Source organism: Hemibagrus wyckioides, linkage group LG06 (genome assembly GCF_019097595.1).
Source record: "Hemibagrus wyckioides isolate EC202008001 linkage group LG06, SWU_Hwy_1.0, whole genome shotgun sequence".
Taxonomy (NCBI): domain Eukaryota; kingdom Metazoa; phylum Chordata; class Actinopteri; order Siluriformes; family Bagridae; genus Hemibagrus; species Hemibagrus wyckioides.
In genome coordinates, this window is record NC_080715.1 from 88,613 (window position 1) to 112,118 (window position 23,506).

Below are 23,506 nucleotides of genomic sequence, written 5' to 3' on the forward strand. Positions count from 1 at the left end.
GATAGTGGACTTCAGCAAAAAGCAGGAGAGGAGCTACCAGAACCCTGTGATCATCGAGAGCCCAGTGGAGAGAGTGGACAGCTTCAGATACCTCGGTGTTCATATCACGCAGGACCTGTCATGGTCCTGTCACATCAACACAGTGGTGAAAAAGGCCTGGCAGCGTCTCTACCACCTCAGATGCTTGAGAGACTTTAGACTGCCCTCTTAGGTGCTTAGGAACTTTTACTCCTGCACCATAGAGAGCATCCTGATGGGAAACATCGCAACCTGGTTTGGGAACAGCGCAATGCAGGACAGACAAGCTCTTCAGAGGGTGGTGCAATCAGCTGAGCGCATCATCCGTACCAAGCTCCTTGACCTGCACTAATTCTACAACAAGCGGTGCTGGACCAAAGCCAGGAAGATCGTGAAGGACCTCAGCCACCCCAACAATGGACCGTTCTCTCTGTTGAGGTTAGGAAAGCGCTTCCGCTCCCCGAAGGCCAACACAGAGAGACTGAGGAGAAGCTTCTTCCCGCAGGCTATACGGTCTCTCAACCAGAACTCCACATAGAACTGATTTGACTTGCACTATATTGCCAAAAGTATTCGCTCACCTGCCTTGACTCGCATATGAACTTAAGCGACATCCCATTCCTAATCCATAGGGTTCAATATGACGTCGGTCCGCCCTTTGCAGCTATAACACCTTCAACTCTTCTGGGAAGGCTGTCCACAAAGTTTAGGAGTGTGTTCATGGGAATTTTTGACCATTCTTCCAGAAGCGCATTTGTGAGGTCACACACTGATGTTGGATGAGAAGGCCTGGCTCTCAGTCTCCGCTCTAATTCATCCCAAGGGTGTTCTATCGGGTTGAGGTCAGGACTCTGTGCAGGCCAGTCAAGTTCATCCACACCAGACTCTATCATCCATGTCTTTATGGACCTTGCTTTGTGCACTGGTGCACAGTCATGTTGGAAGAGGAAGGGGCCAGCTCCAAACTGTTCCCACAAAGTTGGGAGCATGGAATTGTCCAAACTGTCTTGGTATGCTGAAGCATTCAGAGTTCCTTTCACTGGAACTAAGAGGCCAAGCCCAGCTCCTGAAAAACAACCCCACACCATAATCCCCCCTCCACCAAACTTTACACTTGGCACAATGCAGTCAGACAAGTACCGTACTCCTGGCAACCGCCAAACCCAGACTCGTCCATCAGATTGCCAGATGGAGAAGCACGATTCGTCACTCCAGAGAACGCGTCTCCACTGCTCTAGAGTCCAGTGGCGGCGTGCTTTACACCACTGCATCCGACGCTTTGCATTGCACTTGGTGATGTATGGCTTGGATGCAGCTGCTCGGCCATGGAAACCCATTCCATGAAGCTCTCTGCGCACTGTTCTTGAGCTAATCTGAAGGCCACATGAAGTTTGGAGGGCTGTAGCGATTGACTCTGCAGAAAGTTGGCGACCTCTTCGCACTATGCGCCTCAGCATCCGCTGACCCCGCTCCGTCAGTTTACGTGGCCTACCACTTCGTGGCTGAGTTGCTGTCGTTCCCAAACACTTCCACGTTCTTATAATACAGCTGACAGTTGACTGTGGAATATTTAGGAGCGAGGAAATTTCACGACTGGATTTGTTGCACAGGTGGCATCCTATCACAGTTCCACGCTGGAATTCACTCCTGAGAGCGACCCATTCTTTCACAAATGTTTGTAAAAACAGTCTGCCTGCCTAGGTGCTTGATTTTATACATCTGTGGCCATGGAAGTGATTGGAACACCTGATTCTGATTATTTGGATGGGTGAGCGAATACTTTTGGCAATATAGTGTATCTATGGTTACTATTATTAAGTTGTATGTAATAGGTGGTGTTTGACGGCAATCTGGGGTACTTATCTAATTATTTTGACAGGCTAACCCCTGTCTGGCACCCGAACTAGTAATGTTTTAGTTAAAATGTTCAATTGGGTGTCGCCACCGTTACAGAAGTGGCACCCGAACAGGGACTTGAACTAAAAAAAAAAAAAAGTGCATGAACTGAAAGACTTGAACTTGAATTACTGTGTTTACTGAGTTTAATGTGTTTACTGGGTTTAATGTTTAATATGTTTACTGGGTTAAACTGTGTGGTGTTTTGAACCTCTGTGTTGGGGGAAAACCTTTAAACCTCTTGTAAATTTTGAACATATTGTTTACAATCTTATAAATCTTGCCCTGTTGCCCCCAAACAAACCCATACATTCCAGTATTTCTATTTTGATTTTATTTGCCCAACATTTCATATTGCCCACACATTTACGAACACAATACGAACATGGCCACTACTCCCCTTTCCTCTTCAACTTCTGTGGAAATTGATCTCCCAGACATAGACACTCCTCTTTGGCCACCCGTGCAACAAGGACAATTTCTTCCACCTATTCAGGTTCCCAGCTATCACTCTACACCCACACACGTTGCACCCCACCCCAGGTCCCAAGTGCATTTTTCCACCACAGCTCCAGATGGCAGTCCTTCATGTGAGCCTGACCCGATGCAACTGTGTACCAGTGCATCCGCTGGAGATTCACCTCCCTCCTCACCAATCCAGCATGACCTCCCTGGCTACCTCCCTACTCCAGGAAGGGAAATCCATCAGCTCACCACCCATGTTCAAGGAAACTGGGATCAGTTAATTGACTGCATAAAACAGCAAGAAAAAGCTGTGAAAGAACTTACCTAAGAATCTGTAAAATCCATTTCTTTACATGAGGAAAAGCTTGCAATTCTGGCTGCAAAGGTGGAATACAACCATCAGCAAATCTTGGATATGGTAACTGCATGGAGACGAGATGAGGGAGAAAGCATAGATCAACTGACAAAAGCCCTGAAGGTGATGGTGGCAGAAGAAGTCCAGAGAAGTGAAATTACCTTCATGGTCGAACAGGTTTAGGTGGAATTACAAAAGGATATTCGAGCTACACAAGAATGTGGGAAGATTCATGAAAACCTTTCCAACAAGATTCAGCACTGTAGCACTCAACTAGATGTCATCAGAGACCACCTAAAAGATCTTCATTTGGAAATGAGGAAATATTTCAAAACACATGAAAAGCAAGTGGCAGACCTTTCAAAGACCTCACCAGTATCGGCACCCGGAACCAGTCTTTCATCTGCTCCTTCAGTGACTGCTCCATTGACACTTCCACCGCTTGCTGTCAAAAGTGATCATTTGAAACTAACTTTTCCAACATTTGGAAGACCTTGAGATGATACTGATCCACTGTTATATCTAGCTCGCTGTCAGGACTTTTTGGCCTTACATTCCCTGACTGATGCTGACCTCTTGGCTACCTTCCTCACTGTCCTATATGGCACGGCACGTGATTGGTGGGAAGTTGTTCGATCTTCTGTTACTACCTGGAACGAGTTTGAAACTGCTTTCCTCTCAGCCTTCCTCTCTGAGGACTATGAAGATGAGCTGGCGGAGAGGGTCCGAACTAGAACACAGGCAGAAAAGGAATCAATCAGAGACTTTGCTTTCTCATACAGAGCCCTGTGTAAACGGTGGAAGCCCTCCCTAATGGATAGTAAGCTAGTAAAAGTGATTCTCAAAAACATCAAGCCTTACCTAGCCAGCCAATTTCGTGGCAGAGTAAATACAGTGGATGAGATGGTGAAACTAGGCTTTCAGCTGGAGAAAGATTATGTTCAGCAGTTACACTATGAAGGACGGATGACTCAACCACAGAGCCCTACCGTCAATCGAGCTGTTGAAAGGCCACCAGTCCAGTGCTGGAGATGTAAAGGATAGCATCCACCAGGTAACTGTCCACTCTATTCCTCCCTGCGGTGACCCAGTCATCCAGTCAGCATCCATCTGCAGGAAATAAACGTTCCTTCCAGCCACAGAAGCATGGAGTATCACCATCCAGTAATGCCCTGTCAGTTTCACTTCCTACAAAGTCATCCAATAAGTCTGCCACTAATAAGTTTGTTTCCATACCTCAACAGTTGGTCGTACCCGTTCATATTGGAGATTGGAGAGGAAAAGCTATCTTGGATACGGGAGCAAGTTATACCCTTCTCCATGAGAGTCTCTGGAAGGAACTGGAACCCCCTACCAGCCTTCATCCCTGGAGCCTTGGTCCACTTCATTTGGTGAATGGAGAGGCCGAAGTGCCTTTAGGATGGACAAATGTTCTGATCACACTTCACCACAAAACCTTTCCTACTCATGCTGCCATTCTCACCTCCAAGGCCCTGGTTTATTCTGTTGTCTTAGGCCTGGACTTCATTTATTCCAGTGGTCTGCAGATTAATGTAGCTGACCAGAAATATTCCTTCAAGGCAAACCCCTAGGAAGACTATCCTTTTCAACCAGGATATGCCAGCGTTCCTGTTGGAAGATCCCCACATTTGGAAAAGAATTCCCAAACTCCACATTCAAACAAAACACTTTCAGTATTCAGCTCTATTCCTCCATTTCAATTCACACCATCACCACCATTAACCTATCTGGATGACCAAACCTTGATAGAGATGGCTGTTCATGAAGCTTGGAAGGACGACTGTTCTTCAACATTGTATTTACACCACTCACCCAGTTCCCATAAAGCAACAACCATATTGACTAACCCCTGAGAAACAAGCGGTTGTAAAGGAACAACTTAAAGAAATGCTGGAAAATAGCATAGTGGAACCGTCTTACTCTGCTTGGGCCTCAACGGTGGTGTTAGTCCTGAAGAAGGATGGGAGCTTGAGGTTCTATGTTGATTACCGTAAGGTAAATGCCATCACTGAGAGAGATGCTTATCATCTACCTAACATCACTGAGCTTTTGAGTCTCTCTCAGGAGCAGTTATCTTTTCCACTATTGACCTGAACAGTGGTTACTGGCAGGTGATGATGGACCCTGAGAGCAAATCTAAGACCACCTTCAGTTTAATGTGATGCCTTTTGGACTGAAAAATGCCCCAGCAACATTTCAGAGGTTGATGGAAACTATTCTTGGAGAATTGAGAGGGAAAATATGTTTTGTGTACATTGATATCATTGTATACTCCCCATCTCTGAACCAGCATCTCCAGGATCTCCAAATTGTCCTTTCTAGATTGCAAACTGCTGGTTTAACCATCAACCTGAAAAAGAGCAAATTCTGTCTGGAGGAACTGACATTCCTTGGTCATGTGGTGAACATCAAAGGCATTACAGCAGACCCAAGTAAAGTGGAAGCTATACGTTCTTACCCTGTGCCTGCCAACCTGAAAGAACCTTTCTAGGACTTTCAGGATGGTACCACAGATTTGTGCCCAACTTCTCTCAGGTCGCTGAACCTATCAATGCACTGAAGAAAAAGGGTTGCCCATTTCAGTGGACACAGCAATGTCAGGAAGCTTTTGATCAGTTGAAAGCCTGTCTAATTTCATCTCCCATATTAGGTCATCCTGATCTGCAACAACCATTTGTGGTCTATACTGATGCCAGCGACACTGGACTTGGTGCAGTTTTGGCCCAAAGGAAAAACAGCGGCCTGGAGGAGGTAATCGCCTATGGGAGTAGGACATTGAACAAAGCAGAGGTAAACTATTCCGTGACAGAGAAAGAATGTTTGGCAGTAGTGTGGGCACTAGAAAAATGGCAACATTATCTTGAACCCAAACTATTTACCATTGTTACTGATCATTCAGCTTTACAGTGGGTGATGAATTCCACTAAGACTACCAGCCGACTGATTTGATGGGCTCTCCGCCTACAGAGATTTGATTTTGTCGTGGAATACCGCAAAGGAAAACTTAACCTGGCACCTGATGCCCTTTCCCACATGCACTCCAGACCTGAATGCCATCTTTATTCCACCCAGAAAGAAGATCCAGAGTTTCCAGTCACTGATGCTGTCATCTGGAAGGAACAACACAAAGATGCAGAAATTGCACAAATATTTCAAGAACTGGCCAATGACGATAACCTTCTTAAAATGCAATTTGATGTAATTGAAGATAAATTGTTTCACAAGACTCACCTACCCAGTGGCCAAGTACATTTTTGAGTGTATATTCCCAGAAGTGTGATCCCAACCAACCTACAACATTATCATTCACATCCTTTGAGTGGTCATGTAGGAATTTTCTAAACTTTCAAAAGGCTGCATCATGTTGCTTTCTGGCCAGGAATGTGGACAGACGTGAAGCAACACGTCAAGAGATGTGTGAAATGCCAGACTGTAAAAGGTGAAAACCAAAAGCCTGCGGGAAAACTCCAACAAGTTACTACCTCACGACCAAGTGAAATGCTAGGAGTAGACATCACGGGACCCCTGCCCCGCAGCACTCACCAACACCAATATCTTTTAGTCTTTGTAGATTACTTTTCGCAGTGGGTTGAGTTGTTCCCCATGCGGAATGCCACTGCACAGACTGTCGCATCTCTCCTCAGGAAGGAAATTCTCTAACTGCCTCTAACTGCATTCTGTCTGACCAAGGTACACAGTTTGTTTCAGCTGTATGCAAAGAGATCTGTAAAATGGAGGATAAATCAAAAAAACCACAACAGCATATCCTCAAACCAACATGACAGAACGGGTGAACCGTACCTTAAAACAAATGATTGCACCATATGTTGAGGATAACCACCAAAAATGGGACCAGTATCTTCCTGAGCTAAGGTTTGCCATCAACTCAGCTGTACAGGAAACAATTGGAATGTCTCCAGCTGAACTACACCTGGGAAGAAAATTACAAGGACCAATAGACAAGGTACTGCATGGCCAGAATCTTCTTCCTGATACACCCTCTTACGGCCTTGTTAAACAGTTATCTCAGCTGCAGTCGAGAGCAAAAGGGTGTTGCAGAAAAGCTGCAGAGAGACAACTGAGAAGCTACAACAAAAAGAGAAGAGAAATTGTATTAAATAGAAAGACTGTGTGTGGGTAAGAAATTTTCCCAGTCAAGTGCACTTCACCACTTTTTAGTACCAAACTAGCCCCAAGATGGAAAGGACCTTACCGGGTGATTGAGAAGTTGGGCCTGTTGAACTACAGAGTAGCGATGGAGGCCACTGGGGAAGATGTCCGCACTGTCCATGTGTGCAATTTAAAACCGTGTTTTCCCACTGCAGAAGAGATAGACGCCCAAGAAAAGCAGAAACTCCGTGAAGTATTTCAGGAATCTCTGAAGATGAAGAGTTTCTAGGATTTTAATCTTGGTAACCTCTTCCAGCAACTGTGGGTTGTTTTCTCTGGGGGGGGGGGGGGGGGTTGGGGGGGGGGGAACAACTAAACGTCATGACGGCCAGCGAATAGGAACGGGAATTTAATTTGGGGAAGGAAGTGAGATAGTGATATATACAGCGGTCTAGGAACAAAATGGTGGGTTTTTGTTTGAGTGAGGATCAGAGGAAGAAGCCGCGAGTGTCCAGGGTGGTGGCTGCACCAGTATCAGCTGAGCACAAACTCACGCAGGGGTACAGCTGGAGTAAAAGCCGGAGGGTCGCCGAGATCAATATCCGAGCGCAGGACCACAAAGCCAGCACAAAGTCGCGTGTTGTCTCAGGAGTGAATGGGAAGTACCTTTACCTGGATGCCTTCTTTCCATGATGAAGATCCACTTCAGATCTGCTGTGTGAAACTCTGTCCCGAGTTCCCAAGCCGACGCTGCCGGCTGGATGGCCCACGGTTTGCCCCACACACACACACACACACACACACACTCGTCACTTGCATATCGCAACAACTCCCCTTAATGTGAGTATTTTTTATTTATTTTCTCTTTCACATCATAGCCCTTTGTTTTCCTTAATAAGAGACCGTCTGGATCTAATCTCGTTTGTGTTTCCTTTTTTTTGATCCTCGGTTCGGAACAGTAACTAATCGAGCACCAGAGGCTCGAAACTGCTGCTGTGAATACAGAAACCTCGCGATCGCCTCAGATTGTGTGTGTTTTTTTGAGGGTTTTTGATGGTTTTTGTGAGGGTTTGATGGTTTTGTTTAGTTTTGTGTTTTTCTTTAATTGTGGTCAAATGTATGATGTATAGTTTCCTATTTAAAGAAAATATATGCAAACCTTAAACGGACATTTTCCTTTCATGTGCATTTATTTCTTTTTTTACATATCTATGGTTACTATTATTAAGTTGTATGTAATAGGTGGTGTTTGACGGCAATCCGGGGTACTTATCTAATTATTTTGACAGGCTAACCCCTGTCTGGTGCCCGAACTAGTAATGTTTTAGTTAAAATGTTCAATTGGGTGTCGCCACCGTTACACTGCTTTTTCTGTTCCTGTATCTGCAAACTAATTCTCCATTGTGTTTGATGTCATTCCCTCAGGTGTGATTATGCTCTTGAGAGGGTCTTCTTTCTCAGCTGCTGCTATTTCAGATATTCAACCCAATAAAACAAATAAACTGAGTTTCTCAGTCGCCGTCACAATAAAAGACTGAGAGCACTTTTTTTTTTTTTTAACTTTTTTTACTCTGTCACTGGCCCTCATGTGATGTCATACTGGGATGGTTTATCAATAATATACCACAGAAATACATCTGGACTTGTAAGTATTATTTATCTAACAAGATGAGAGAAATTTGATTTAAATTGCTGTATAAATATTATCCTGTTAAATCCTTTATTTCCTTGAGATGTAAAAAGGACATTGATGCCAGCTGCTCTTTCTGTAACTCTGCTCCTGAAACAACTGTGTATTTGTTTTGGAGTTGTGTTTATACAAAAAACATTTTGGTCAGATATTCTTTTTTCATCCACAGTTTGTTTCCTGAGTTTACAAGACAGGTGTATATAGGACAGAACATCAGGGTAAATGGGAGACAGGTGACACAGTGGGAAAGCAGAACAACAGGAAGGGCGTGGCACAACACATTTGTACATTTGTATTGTGCCACACACATTTGTTCGTTGCTCTGGATAAGAGCGTCTGCCAAGTGCCAGAAATGTAAATGTAAACACACGTGAACAACAATGACAAAGCAGGCTATCATGAAACACCTGAAAGTGCCCCCTCTGGTGGTCTGACAGGGAAGTGTCCCAGTAACTCCTAACAACTAGAAGGAGAAATATTTTATTTTAAATGTAATCTTTATAATTGCTAGGTTGTTTATTTATGAATGTAATTTTATTAATTTATTAACTAATTTATTAAAGCACTCTGACATTGTAAGATATTTTAAAACTATTAAAAATAAGTTTTAAAAAAAATTCAAAGGCTGTTAGAATTTCACATTATGTTAAAAAACATAGCATATGCAAGATATTTATAATTTTTTATTTAATATCATATTTGTGAAAGTGTAGTTCTCTGCACTGTGTCAGCAGGTGAATCTGTAGAAGCAAGGTTCTATAAGAACTGAATAACGTTTAAAATCAGTAGGTTCAGATAGGATAATGAAGGGCTCTATGAAATGTAGAACAGCTACATAGATGGGTGTCATCAGTTACAGTGTAAATGAGGTAATGACATTTTAAGGAGATAAAACATACTGAAATATTTAGATTTTATATCAGAGACAGCATGGGTATTAATCCAGAAGGAGGGTCAAAGGTTGTTGCTGGAACACAGGAGAGAAAGAAATCAGGAATGAATTCACGTGTCTGCACTGTGATTAGGAAACTTATGGACTTTGAGTGCTTTTCTGTTTAGACAAACTGTGTGCTATTTGCTACCAGTTACAGGTACAATGTCTTATTAATTTGTGGTTTGGACTTCTAGAGTTACAGAAATACATCCTGTCATTGTTCACTTATTTATTCCTGATCAAAATCTGTACCACAAATGTATAAGGTGGTGTTTTTCAGTTTATTGATTCTTAGGTAATCTAAAATATACAGCAGACACAAGAGCAACACATTTGTTTAGTATAGACATAACGTAAGCATCTTTCCATCCAATTCACACACTGTGCTCACTGAAAAAGTGTAAACCAAGTCAGCTGGAATTGTCACGTCTCACTGTAAAAGAAAGCTGCACCCTGAAACACATTAAATATGTTGGGATTGAAATATTTGTGTTGTGTTTAGTGAATCTGGTGTTAATCTGTTGGAAGAAGCAAATCTTAGGTTAATACAGTCAATGTATTATGACAAAACATTTTTTTCAGCTAGTTACTTTATATGTGGTCACTCATTATTTTGTAGATTTTTTTTTACACATGTACGACTTTCAATATGCTGCTTCCATAAATAAACCTCCTACACATTTTTGGATTAAGTATTCTGCACATAATACTTAATTCTTTGTAACTGGAACCTGTTGTACACACAAGAAGTGGCTTCATGTTCAAAAATATCTGGTTATTATATTTATTGGTTCCTCCAAATAGCTAGAAGAAATATAAAATGCAAGCCAAACCAAAGTTTGGGTCTTAGGAGGTTAATAGTCAATGTACAGCAGAAAGTCATACAAGTGTAGAACTGTAGCTGGTTTTTCCCCCAGTTCTTGTTTCTCTCCAGTAGATTATTCTGAAAAAATGAGCAGCATACCAAATTATCTGTTGCATTTTATTTTCCATGTTTAAGTCCTTTAATATTCTCCCTGTGTGACTTGTCTTGTTGTATATGAGACCATAATGGGGTTACTGACAGAAACAATAGCAGGAATAAGAACTTAAAACAAGCTTAAACCACACTCAGAACGAGACGTAACACACAATCTTTGATGACTGTTGTGTAAGAATGAAACTAAATAAACATAAATCTCTACAATTAGTCTAAATATAAAAACGGCTAATACACAGTCAGACTGTAACAATAATTCTCACTTGTGTTTAACTCTCACTCTTAGACATCTATTTCATCCCAACATCAAGATGCTCCAGTATCTCCACATCACCCAGTTTCTCTCAGTGATCACACCAGTTAATGGATGAATGAGATCAGTAGCTAAGGGAGATACACTCATGAATATTAATGAGTCTCCTCCTGCCATCCTATGGTTTAGAAATTTGTGACAAATCCATCTGATGTTTGTAAAACCACAAAGTGCAGGTGGAGTGAAACGGAGAGCTTGAATTCTCCTCCACTGTACAGTTTCACACATAACACACACAGCCAGCTAAACATTTCACCCAAGATTAACAGCATAGTGCTAACAAGTACAAATACAGTAAAGACATGAGCTTTCAAAGTCTCAGTTTATTTCAAATGATTTAAAATACATCAATAAAATTAAATCATCTATTTCAGATTTCAGATTCTACATTTAAACAGACTTTTATTATTTTATTTTCCTCCTGTGGTTTATTTGTGTGTTGAAGCCCTGAACTGAAAGCTGTGGAGGAAAAAGTTCTTTGTAGTTATTTAAACTTAATGTCACATTATTTTAAATTAATAACTCTATTTCAACAAAGTAAATAATTCTTTTAACTCAAAATCAACTTTAATTTCATCTAATAACTTTCAGGATGTATCATTTCCAGTTTCACATTATTTTGATTTCATTGACAAGGTGAGCTGAAATAAGGTCACAGCACTTCAATAAACTTTTCACAATGAACTGTTCAGTGCTTCTGTAAAAACAAACTTTCACAAAGAATATGAATCTTTTAATCTGCAATATTTCATGAATGATCTGGAATAAAACTATCAGCTCTAACTGATCTGATTCACTCTTACAGAGCACTGAAGTGGCAGGATCTTTAGAGGAGATTCTTTACCATAAACACCTAGATATGGCAGTAATTTATCAGTAAATGTGTGTGTGAAAGTGTGTAAGTGTGTGTTAGTGAGAGGGTTGGAGAATGACAGCTTTCCTCTGTCCCAGTCCAGTTTCACTCTGATCCTCTGGAGTTTCTGTTCCACTGAGAGGTGAGTGAATGTCTGTGGTGTAGAACATGCCAAATATTTACCATCATAATACCTCACATACCAGATTCCATTTTTGGAGTATATCATCCCCTTCCTCTGAGCAGATTCTGTCATCACACCCACTAACCAGTCTGTACAGTCTCCAACTTCAACATCCCAGCAGTGTGTCCCTGAGTTAAAGCCCTCAGAGCCCAGGATACACCAATATTGATCAAATCTCTCTGGATTATCAGGAAGTTTCTGTTTCTCATCACTGCGTCTCACACTGGTCAGATCATCAGATACAATGAGTTTAGGATGAACAGTGTTGGGGTCCAGAGGTACAGGTGCTGAAAACACACACACACACACACACACACACACGATGGAGCTAAGCTAACTTCAACATTACATTCACATGGAACTAGCTAACATTTACAGAAACCAAGAAATGATAACTGTAATTACAAAATTAACAACTTGCCTTATGCAGTTTTCAGAGTGTGTTTAAATTAGAGATGTAACCAATCATTATCACAATTCTAATTCTATGATAACTCTAAAACTTTTATAAACCACTGAAACTCTTCGTTTTCACTCAGTCAATAGAAGCATTTCAAAATAAATGTTCCCTCAAATAAAATAATTACAAAATGAACAGATTAATAATAATAATAATAATAATAATAATAATAATAATAATAATAACAACAACAACAATAATAATAATCTTTTTCTTCTTCTTTGGGCTTTTCCCTTCAGGGGTCTCCACAGCGAATCATCTCTCTCCACCTATCCCTATCTTCTGCATCCTCAACACTTACACCCACTAGCTTCATATCCTCATTTATTACATCCATATACCTCTTCTTTGGCCTTCCTCTTTTCCTCCTGCCTGGCAGCTCCATGTCCAACATTCTCCTACCAATATACTCACTCTTCCTCCTCTGGACATGTCCAAAACATCTTAATCTGTCCTCCCTAACTTTGTCCCCCAGATGTCCAACATGAGCCGTCCCTCTGATGTACTCGTTCCTAATCCTGTCCAACCGTGTCACTCCCAAAGAGAACCTCAACATCTTCAGCTCTGCTACCTCCAGCTCTGACTCCTGTCTCTGTCTCAGTGATACTGTCTCTAAACCATACAGCATGGCTGGTCTCACCACTGTCCTGTACACCTTCCCCTTGATTCTCGCTGAAATTTTTCTATCACACAGAACTCCTGGCACCTTTCTCCACCCATTCCAACCTGCCTGCACTCGCTTCTTTACCTCTTTCCCACACGCTCCATTACTCTGGACTGTTGACCCCAAGAACTTAAACTCCTGTACCTTCTTCACCTCTTCACCCTGTAATCTTACTGTTCCACTTCCCCCCCTGTCATTCACTCACATGTACTCAGTCTTACTACGACTGACTTTCATTCCTCTTCTCTCCAGCACAAACCTCCACCTCTCCAGGTTTTCCTCCACCTGCTCCCTGCTCTCACTACAGATCACAATGTCATCTGCAAACATCATTGTCCAAGGAGACTCCTGTCTGACCTCCTCTGACAACTGGTCCATCACCATAGCAAACAGGAAGGGGCTCAGAGCCGATCCCTGATGCAGTCCCACCTCCACTTTGAACTCCTCTGTCTGCCCTACAGCACACCTCACCACTGTCCTGCTCCTCTCATACATGTCCTGCACCACTCTGACATACTTCTCTGCTACTCCTGACTTCCTCATACAGTACCACAGCTCTTCTCTTGGCACCCTGTCATACGCTTTCTCCAAGTCTACAAACACACAGTGCAACTCTCTCTGACCATCCCTATACTTCTCCATCAACAACTTAAAGATCGGCACTAATACACTTCTTCTCCATTCCTCAGGCATCTTCTCACTCTCTAAAACCCAGTTAAACAAACTAGTTAAAAATTCCACTGCCGCCTCTCCTAGACACTTCCAGACCTCCACCGGGATGTCGTCAGGACCAACTGTCTTTCCACTTTTCATCCTCTTCAAAGCCTTCCTGACTTCATCCTTTCTAATCTTATCTACTTCCTGTTCCACAGAGTTCACCCATTCTACTCTTTGCTCCCTCTCATTTTCCTCATTCATCAGCTCTTCAAAGTACTCCTTCCATCTCCTCTGTACACTCTCCTCACTTGTGAGTACCTTTCCATCTCTATCTTTAATAACTCTAACTTTCTGCACATCCTCCCCATCTCGATCCCTCTGCCTAGCTAACCTGTACAAGTCCTTCTCTCCATCTCTAGTGTCTAACCTAGTGTACAACTCGTCATACGCCTTCTGCTTGGCCTTAGACACCTCCCTCTTCACTCTGTGCTGTAACTCCTTGTATTCCTGTCTATTCTCTTCAGTCCTGTCCATGTCCCACTTCTTCTTGGCTAACCTCTTCCTCTGAATACTATCCTGAACTTCCTCATTCCACCACCAAATCTCCTTATCTTCTTTCCTCCTTCCAGATGACACACCCAGCACCTTTCTTCCTGTCTCCCTGATCACTTCTGCTGTAGTTTCCCAGTCATCTGGCAGCACTACCTGACCACCCAGAGCCTGCCTCGACTTCTGTCTAAATTCCTCACAACATTCCTCCTTCTTCAGCTTCCACCACTTGGTTTTCTTCTCCATCTCTATCTTTGACCTCTGCTTACAGACCATCAAATTCATCCTACACACCACCATCCTATGCTGTCTGGCTACACTCTCTCCCACTACCACTTTACAGTCACTAATCTCTTTCAGATTGCCTCTTCTACATAGGATGTAGTCTACCTGTGTGCTCCTACCTCCACTCTTGTAGGTCACTCTATGCTCCTACCTCTTCTGAAAATAAGTGTTAACCACAGCCATGTCCATCCTCTTAGCAAAGTCCACTACCATCTGTCCTTCAAGGTTCCTTTCCTTAACTCCAAACTTGCCCATCACCTCCTCATCACCTGTGTTCCCCTCACCAACATGTCCATTAAAATCTGCTCCTATCACCACACTCTCCCCCGTGGGAATACTCTCTATCACCTCATCTACTTCACTCCAGAATTTCTCTTTCTCCTGTAACTCACCACCTACCTGTGGGGCATAACCACTAACAACATTCAACATCACCCCTTCAACCTCTAACTTCAGACTCATCATCCTGTCTGACACTCTCATCACCTCCAGAACATTCCTCACAAACTCCTCCTTCAGGACCACACCTACCCCATTTCTCTTACTATCCACACCATAATAAAACAGCTTGAATCCTGCTCCTATACTACGAACCTTGCTACCCTTCCCCCTGGTCTCCTGTACACACAGTATATCCACCTTCCTTCTCTCCATCATATCAGCCAGCTCTCTACCTTTCCCTGTCATAGTACCAACATTCAGAGTTCCTATTCTCAATCCTACACTCTTACCTTTCCTCTTCTCTCTCTGTCTGCACACTCTCCTCCCTCCTCTACTTCTTCGACCAACAGTAGCCCAATTTCCACCAGCGCCCTGTAGGTCAACGGCGCCAATGGCAGTCGTTGTTAACCCGGGCCTCGACAGATCCGGTATGAAATTTAGATTACTGACAATTCGCATGGTTAAATTTGGCAATGTTTTACGCCGGATGCCCTTCCTGACGCAACCCTCTCTATTTATCCGGGCTTGGGACCGGCACAGAAGTCACTGGACTGTGACACCCATGGCTAGATCAACAATAAAAATAATAATGATTATTATTATTATTATTATTATTATTATTATACTGCTAGAATTAACTTAATTTTATTTAACAACTGCAAAAAAAAAAAAAAAACAGTGGGCAAAAATATCAGATAAAAAAAAAGAAAGAAAGACTCTTACTGTATTGGACAGTGTCCTGCATCTTCTCCCAGACTCTGAACTTCAGGTTGGCCAGATGTTTTGCCACATGGATCAGTGCTCCTGAAAGCTCCTCTGGATGCTGCAGTGTGCACTGGGCTCTGCAAAAACATTCAGGAGTCAGTGTTGCTGTGGCTTTGGATTCAGAAACACAGAGAACCAGAGAGACAGGAACCACATCACTCACCTTTTCACTGTGGCCTTGTAGTTCTGGAAAACAACAAAGCAAATATCAGTGGATATGATTTACATTTTTACACCACTGAAATGTGACGTTTCTGATGATGGAAAGAAGTTTGACTTTCTCACAGTATAAATACTGACTAAATGATCCTCACTTGTAAGAACAGGACGTCTTCAGCTCTCATCTCCTCTTCTACGGCTCTGATTGTGTCTGAAAGAGATGATGTGTCTCTGCTCAGCTTCTCAATCTTCTCCTTCATCATCTGACTCTTCTGCTCCTCTTCCTCTCTCAGTGCAGTGATCCTGACTGCCTCTTCATCTCGTAGAAACTGGTGAAGCTTCTCAAACTGCTCCTTAATCTGACGCTCTGTGTGTTGGGCCTGAATCTGCAGTGAAGAGGAAATCAAATGAAATAGAACTGATTTTACAATGATGAAGAATAGAATTCTATCAAAACCATGTTAATGATTGTAACCTTTATATGTTCTGCAGTCTGACTCCAGTTCAGTTTACAGTCTTTAAAGATCTTCAGTTTCTCCTGTAGGGGCTTCAGTGCAGTTTTGATCTCCTCCTGAAACAAATCAACACACTGCATGGAGACTCTGTGTTTCAGCTCTTATTGTACACATCATTAACTCAGATCACTGTTTATTAAGAGGGTTTAACTCTAAATATGTTCAATATGAGTTTATAAATAATGTGACAATATTATCTATAGTATATTCTCATTTAACAAGCACTCAGAGAAGCTTTTAAAATCCACTAAGTGCAGAAGGAAATTGTAAAAATTATATATCTGCTCTGGTTTATGCAGGAGACACTTCAGATGGTGAAAATCTGAATAAAACAGTTATATTTACAGCATTTGGCAGATGCTCTTATACAGAGAAACCTATGTTTATCTCCGTTATACAAATGAGGAACAAGGGCCTTACTCAAGGGCCCAGCACTAGCATCATGGTGTCCTGGGATTTAAACTCACAACCTTCCAAGCAGTAGTCCAACATCTTAACCACTGATCTACCACTACATGAATAAACTGATCAAAAACCAAATACAATACTGAAAACAGATATTGTTAAGTAATATAAGCTTCTTTCACAGGTACATTTTATTTACCTTACAGTCTGTCACTGCCTCATCAATGGGGCAGAATTTGTGGTTGGTGTGTTTCCTTGAGTCCCGACACACCACACACACCGGCTGTTGATCGTCCAGACAGAAGAGTTTGAGTTTCTCACTGTGCAGACTGCAGACTGTTTCAAACCCTGATGAAGAGCTCTGATTTCTCTCCTGTAAGAAAGTCTCACACAGGTTCTTTAAGGCCAGATTTGTGGGAGGTTCAGACATAGATGACTTCCTCCTACATACAGGACATTCTCTGGATCCTTTGGCCTCCCAGAACTGCTGCAAACACACTTTACACACACTGTGACTGCAATGCAGTAAAACAGGATCCTTGAAGATTTCACAGCACACAGGACAGGAGAAATCCTCCTCTGAAAACTTAGAAGCCATTTTCTTTTACTGCTGCTGTTGTTCTCTCCAGTCCGAACACTCAGAGTTTCACTTTCACTTTGATAAAAATTAAACACACGCTGATTTCAGGATTGTTTAGGTCCAGTTAGTAAACACTTCCTTACACAGGGCTGAAAATGAGACTCAGATTTCTCCATAAACTGAGAATAAACCTAATCTCACCAGAGCAGAACACTGCAGACTGTTTCTGAAGGACTGCAGTCGTCTCAGACTCCACACTTCCTTAATAGGTGGAGTTTTACAGAGACACGTTATAACCTGTTACAGTCATCAGTTACATCAGAAACAGCACACAACACATGTTTAATTACTGAGTACAAATGAATTAACTGTAATTTTGGTACAAATTTATCCAGTGATGAATTTCTCTCTTCTGGACTGAGAATAATGATTTAATTCCTGAATTCTGTCACTATTCCAGTTTAGGACACAAGATCCCAGAATGCACTAATTCTCAGTGGGATGAACTGGATCTCAGTCAGAAGTGTTCAGTCTTATAAACAGCAACAATTACAGCACTTTATCAACACATATATGATGAAAATGAATCCTTTATTAATCCAGTCTCGTAATCTTGAAAATAGTCTTGTTTTTAAATACAATATGTCCAAATAACACATGAATGGGGAGAAAAATGTGTGTGGAAATTAATTTCCATGCATCTAAATTTTATTAAAGTTCATGAAAGTTGGATATGAAAAAAAAAAACTTTGCATCACATCTATTAAAGATTAAATTGGTCATAAAGAACCGAGCAGAAAACCGTGTGAAGAAGAAGAAATGTGTCTTGTCTCTTTAAGAGCTTTGGGGAAATCTCGCGAGAAAAGGTGTGAGGGGGGAGGGGGGGCGTGATAATAAACAATGTGAGAGTCTCTCTGTGTTGATTCACTTTAAAGACAATAATTTAGCAGTAAAGGTGAAGCTAGGTTTCATCAGTTATGTGGTGTGGGAATATATTCCCCCTCCTTTACGGTGTTATAATTGCCAGTGCATGGGACATACCACTACTGTTTGCAAAGGGAAAATGTGATGTGTAAAATGTGGAGAAGATCATGAGTACAGGAAGTGTCAGGAAGGAACTAAGATGAAATGCTGTAATTGTGGGGGAGAGCACAGTGCTGCTTATGCAGGATGTCCAGTGCAACAGCAGGCTCGGGACATCCAAAAGGTAAAGTCCAGTCAGAATTGAACATATGCAGAAGCTCGTAGAATGAAACAAAAAACAGAAACAAGAATCCAAAGGGAACAGGCGCAAACTTCCCAGGCGATTGAGTCAATGAAACAGCTGAACTTGTCAAGAAACAACTCAACAGATAGTATAAACATGAGCAGAACTGATTTTGTGCTGTTTACCTGTGCAGTAGTGAATGGCTCTGAACAGCTGGAAAGAAGATCAGACAAAATAAAAATTGTGGTAGAATAGAACAAATTCTTGAACTGCACTGGTATATCAGCGGAGCAAATCCATAAGATATTAAAACCTAAAGAAGGAAAAACAGAAGGAAGCATAACAACAAGCTATGATACATCTCAGTGTAGTGATACATAACATCATCATGTCTTTCCTATTACTTCATTGGAATGCCAGAAGCTTGATCACTAATGGGCAGGAGTTTAAAAATACACTGCAGATATGAGTAAATCTCCTGATATAATTTGTGTAGAAGAAACATGGGTACATAAGTCATTGGACTTTAAGCTGAATGGGTACAAAGTAATAAGGAAAGATAGAAATAATGGTAGAGGTGGAGGTTGTGCTACATTCATAAAAGAAAATGTGATATACAGGTGTGTAAATAATGAAAGTAATGCAGAGAGCATGTGTATAGAAGTAATGGGTATACAGGGGGTAATTAGAATAGTAAATTATTATAATCCTTGTTCGGAATTATCAGTAGGCATTCTAAAAGGTGCCGTGGGAGAATCATCAAACAAAATGATTTTATGTGGTGATCTTAATGCACACAGTAGTATTTGGGGTAGCAGGAACACAGATAAAAACGGTGAAGTAATAGAAGAATTCATGGAAGAAAACACTCTAATATGTCTAAATGATGGCAACCCAACAAGAATAGACATAATAAGAGGTACAATGTCATGTTTAGATGTCACAATAGTTTCAGCATCATTAGCTGGAAAATGCATATGGTCAGTAGCTAAAGATAATATTGGAAGTGATCATTTTCCTGTGATCTGTGAAATTCAAAATAAGATTCAATTAGAAAATGGTAATTTAGGTTTAAGATGGATATATAAAAAGGCGGACTGGGAAAAGTTTCAAATGATATGTAAAGAACAGTTTGAAAATCTGTCAGTAGAGGGCAGTGTTGATGATAGGTACGATAAAATAGTGAATGGCATTTATCTGGCAATGTCACAATCTATCCCACTAGTAAGTGGTACAAGTAAAAGAAAGAATGTACCATGGTGGTCAGAGGAATGCTCGAAAGCAATTAGAGAAAGGAATAAATCATTTACATTTTTAAGAAGAACACTGACCCCAGAAGCAGTCATAGATTATCACAAGGAAACAGCTTATGATAAAAAGGTTATCAAAAATACAAAGAAGACAGCATGGCAAAACTTCTGTAACACGTTAGGAAGGGAAACGGAAATAAATACAGTCTGGAGTATGATAAAGAAGATGAATGGGATTGACAGCTTTAGGAATATACCTGTGATGGAGGAAGGTGGGAAGGTTGCCATTACAAATAAAGATAAGGTCACAATGCTGACTCAAACTTTTGCCAAAGCCCATAGCATTGAAATATTAGATGATGCATTCTTAATAAGACGACAACAAATTATGAATATATTTGGAAATACTTGTAAGAAAAAGCAAGATTTTAATAGTATTTTGGATGAAGAGTTTAGTTACTTTGAATTAAAATTAGCAATTAATAACTCAAAGAATACAACACCAGATAAAGATATGATAAGTTATAAAACATTAAAGAAACTACCAGCTAAAGCATTAGAAGCATTATTGGAATTGTATAATTGTATATGGAATGAGGACATCCTTCCTAAGCAGTGGAAGAATGCAATTGTGCTTCCTCTAGCTAAGCCTGGGAAAGACATAACAATTATTGTTTAAATTAAACTGAATAGATTAGGTATAGGTGGGAAAGTTTGTAATTGGGTTTTAGACTTCTTATCTTATTCTTAGCGTACCTTTCAGGTTAAAATTGGAGAAGAAACATCAGAGCCTTATAACATTCTAAATGGAACTCCACAGGGTAGTGCAATTAGTCCAATATTGTTTAATTTAATGATTAACGATGTTTTTGATAAAATAAGGAAAACAGGAATAGGATTAGCAGTTTATTCAGATGATGGAGCATTATGGAAGAGAGGACGCAATATTAAAAATGTAGTTAAAGGCATACAGGAGTCAATTAAAAAAGTGGAGGAGTGGTCCCTGGACTGGGGTTTAAAGTTTTCAGTGTCAAAAACAAAGTATATGTTATTCACTAAGAATCAGAAGATCCAACATTTAGGTTTGAAGCTGTACGATCAAACATTGGAAAGAGTACCTATTTTTAAATACCTTGGTTTATGGTTTGATGAAAAATTAACATGGCAACAGGTTATGTGATGTATGTGGTGTATCTGAAAATGTTTATCATGTACTTTTTAGATGTGGTAAATACAGGATATATCGTGATATATTATTTAGTCACGTTGGAGTAGAAAGAATGACAATTGAAGATATTCTAGGAAAAGGTTTAAAGAATAGACAGGTATACAGAGCACTGATTAAATATATATATGACTCAGGTTTAGGATCTAGACTATAATATGTGTGGATGGGAGTATTCTACCCAATCTGGGACATGAAGAGCTAATTGTGAGTGTTAGAGGAGCTGAACACACAGCACTAGCATGAGCATGTGAACTGAGTGCACCATAGATTGGAAGGAATACAGAACATCCACCAGAATACCCCCTTCTCAAATTTCAGACTCTTCACCTATGTATGCTTATTTCACATCCAGTCCAGTAGGTGGCGAGAATGCTCCAAAGGAGTTATTCACCAGTAAACAACAACAACAACAAGAAGTTAGTTAAAGATTGAAAACTGCTGGAGGTTATAATTCACACACACACACACACACACACACACACCATTTTAGAAGGTTTTCTCTAAATCTTTTGCAAAGGCGTGCACAAGACCCTTATCAAGAGGATGAGAGTTTATCTATAAATAAAAGGCTCTAGTGTCCCTCTGTCACTTTACATCACTTGTCACAATTATCCACGTGCAGATGGTGAGTTTATTTTGTTTAAACTCTTGTGTCTTAAAGGACATCAGCACGAGGCTGTAGTTGAAGGAGCATGACATATGAAGATGATTGAAGGCATTTACACTGAGGCATTAATTATCTTTACAGCTTTAATGAGAAAACCAACCGAATAACAAATCCAGCATTATAAACATTCTTAAGCTTCACTCCACCATATAGCCTACTCTGGGTCCCCCTAGCGGCTGTATGGTATAATACACCCCAGATAATACACAATACCCTGACATCTCCTTCTTTAAGTTAAATACTTCAGGTTATATTTCTGTTTACTTTATGAACATAATAACATTCATATTACCTTCTTTTCTAGTAACCTTACAACACAACACTCTCTCTGTATGTAACTCTAGAGCTTACCGATCAACATTTGTTTATTTTTGCATTAAACATACCATTACTCTGTTATTGTTGTAACATGTCACAATTTCTTACTTCACATCAAATCTCAGAATATTCATTACTCTGTTGTGTTTATAACCAAATCTGGTCACATAACACATTTAACATGATAAAAACACTAACAGTACTGACACACTGACAGTATGTAATCATTCACTTTCATTTTTTCCATCTGTTCAGTAGGCTTGATCTCTCTGTCTGATTTAGTGATGTTAGATTTCATTGCATCAGTTCTGCTGGTAAATCAGAGTCCATACGAGGCTGAGCTTTCAGTGGTGATTGATCTGGACTTGTCACTGTCTTTAAAGTCCTTTTCAGAACTCCTTCAGTGAAGATGTCTGAGATTTCTCCTTTTCCCTGCCTCCTTTTCACTGTAAACCAATTTGAAAGTGCCCGTGCCTACTAGATCCTTTTGAAACTTTTCACAAGCAAGTCTGTACGCTCAAATTGAAAATCCTGATTTGGGCGTACCTCGTTTCTGAATCTATCAGCCGGAGCTCCTGGCATCCACCGACACCACAGTTTCCTTTTCTGGATCGTAATATTCCAGGGCTGGAGTTTTAGTGACCACATCCTTAAGTTTACTGAATGCTCTTTTTTGCTTGTGTTCCCCTGTCCACTCCCCCACTGTCCTTTTCTTTTGCACTTTCTGCACTCGTTATGTAATGCTGGACATTTTCTGATGTTTTTATGTCCTGTTTTACCACACCGGCCACACTCTGTGTCCTCTATTCTGTCCTCACCACTTGTGTTTCTCTCTCATCCAGGGAGTGTTTGTTACCTTTGATGAGTGCCTGGAGGCTACCTCTTGCCCACTGCCCACTGACTGACCCTCCTGCTGGCTAATCTGCTGTGCAACATCCTCAGCCTGCTGTGTCATTTGCACTGTCATTTTTAAGGTAATTGCTGTCATAAGCTGCATTCTCTCAGAAGCTCAGTGAATTTAAGCATGGTGGCGTGATAGAAAAATTCCTATAAACACACTCCTAAACCTTGTGGAAAACCTTCCCAGAGGAGTTGAAGCTGCAAAGGGTGGGACAACTCCATCTTAAACCCTACAGATTAAGAATGGGATGTCATTAAAATTCAGGTGCAGGTAAAGACAGACGTCCCAAAACTTTTGGCAATATAGTGTAGTTTATAAATAGGAACATGAAGTAAAGATGGTTTATTTATTTATTTATTTATTCATTTACTAACACTTATTTATTGCTTAATTATCTGTCTGTTTAGGCTATTTGTGAATGAGTTTAGGTGTACATGATCCTCTCAATGTATTATCCACCTCCTTTAGACACAAGCCATAGTACATGAAAGATGCTGTCTAAAGCTACTGGCTAACTACCTTAAGTGTAAGTACCTCCTGATCTTCTCTGAAAACTTGCTGATGATGGGAGTAACCAACAGAGGGTTTCTCCATCACTGCTGACTGATATTTTTATTTCAGTGTGATAAATCTATGG

The 23,506-nt window shown here is 40.8% G+C and overlaps 1 protein-coding gene across 1 annotated transcript; it reads right to left on the bottom strand.

Moving 5' to 3' along the window:
* Positions 1–10,846: 10,846 nt before the first annotated feature.
* On the bottom strand, positions 10,847–19,884 carry LOC131354347 (zinc-binding protein A33-like). Its single transcript, XM_058391886.1, has 6 exons — positions 16,918–19,884; positions 16,274–16,369; positions 15,954–16,184; positions 15,803–15,825; positions 15,598–15,716; positions 10,847–12,105 (listed from the first exon to the last, which is right to left on the bottom strand). Exons 1-6 carry the CDS (start codon positions 17,314–17,316, stop codon positions 11,561–11,563), a joined length of 1,413 nt encoding a protein of 470 aa, XP_058247869.1. The 5' UTR covers positions 17,317–19,884; the 3' UTR covers positions 10,847–11,560.
* Positions 19,885–23,506: the final 3,622 nt, after the last annotated feature.

Bases quoted from the DNA above. Each gene is read 5' to 3' on its own strand.
- LOC131354347 (XM_058391886.1), bottom strand. From the start codon at position 17,316: ATGGCTTCTAAGTTTTCAGAGGAGGATTTCTCCTGTCCTGTGTGCTGT. The intron at 15,717-15,802 runs GTGAGTGATGTG...ATGTTTTTGCAG, and splicing joins TACAAGGCCACAGTGAAAAG to AGCCCAGTGCACACTGCAGC. The intron at 12,106-15,597 runs GTAAGAGTCTTT...GTGTGTTTTCAG, and splicing joins GCAGGACACTGTCCAATACA to CACCTGTACCTCTGGACCCC.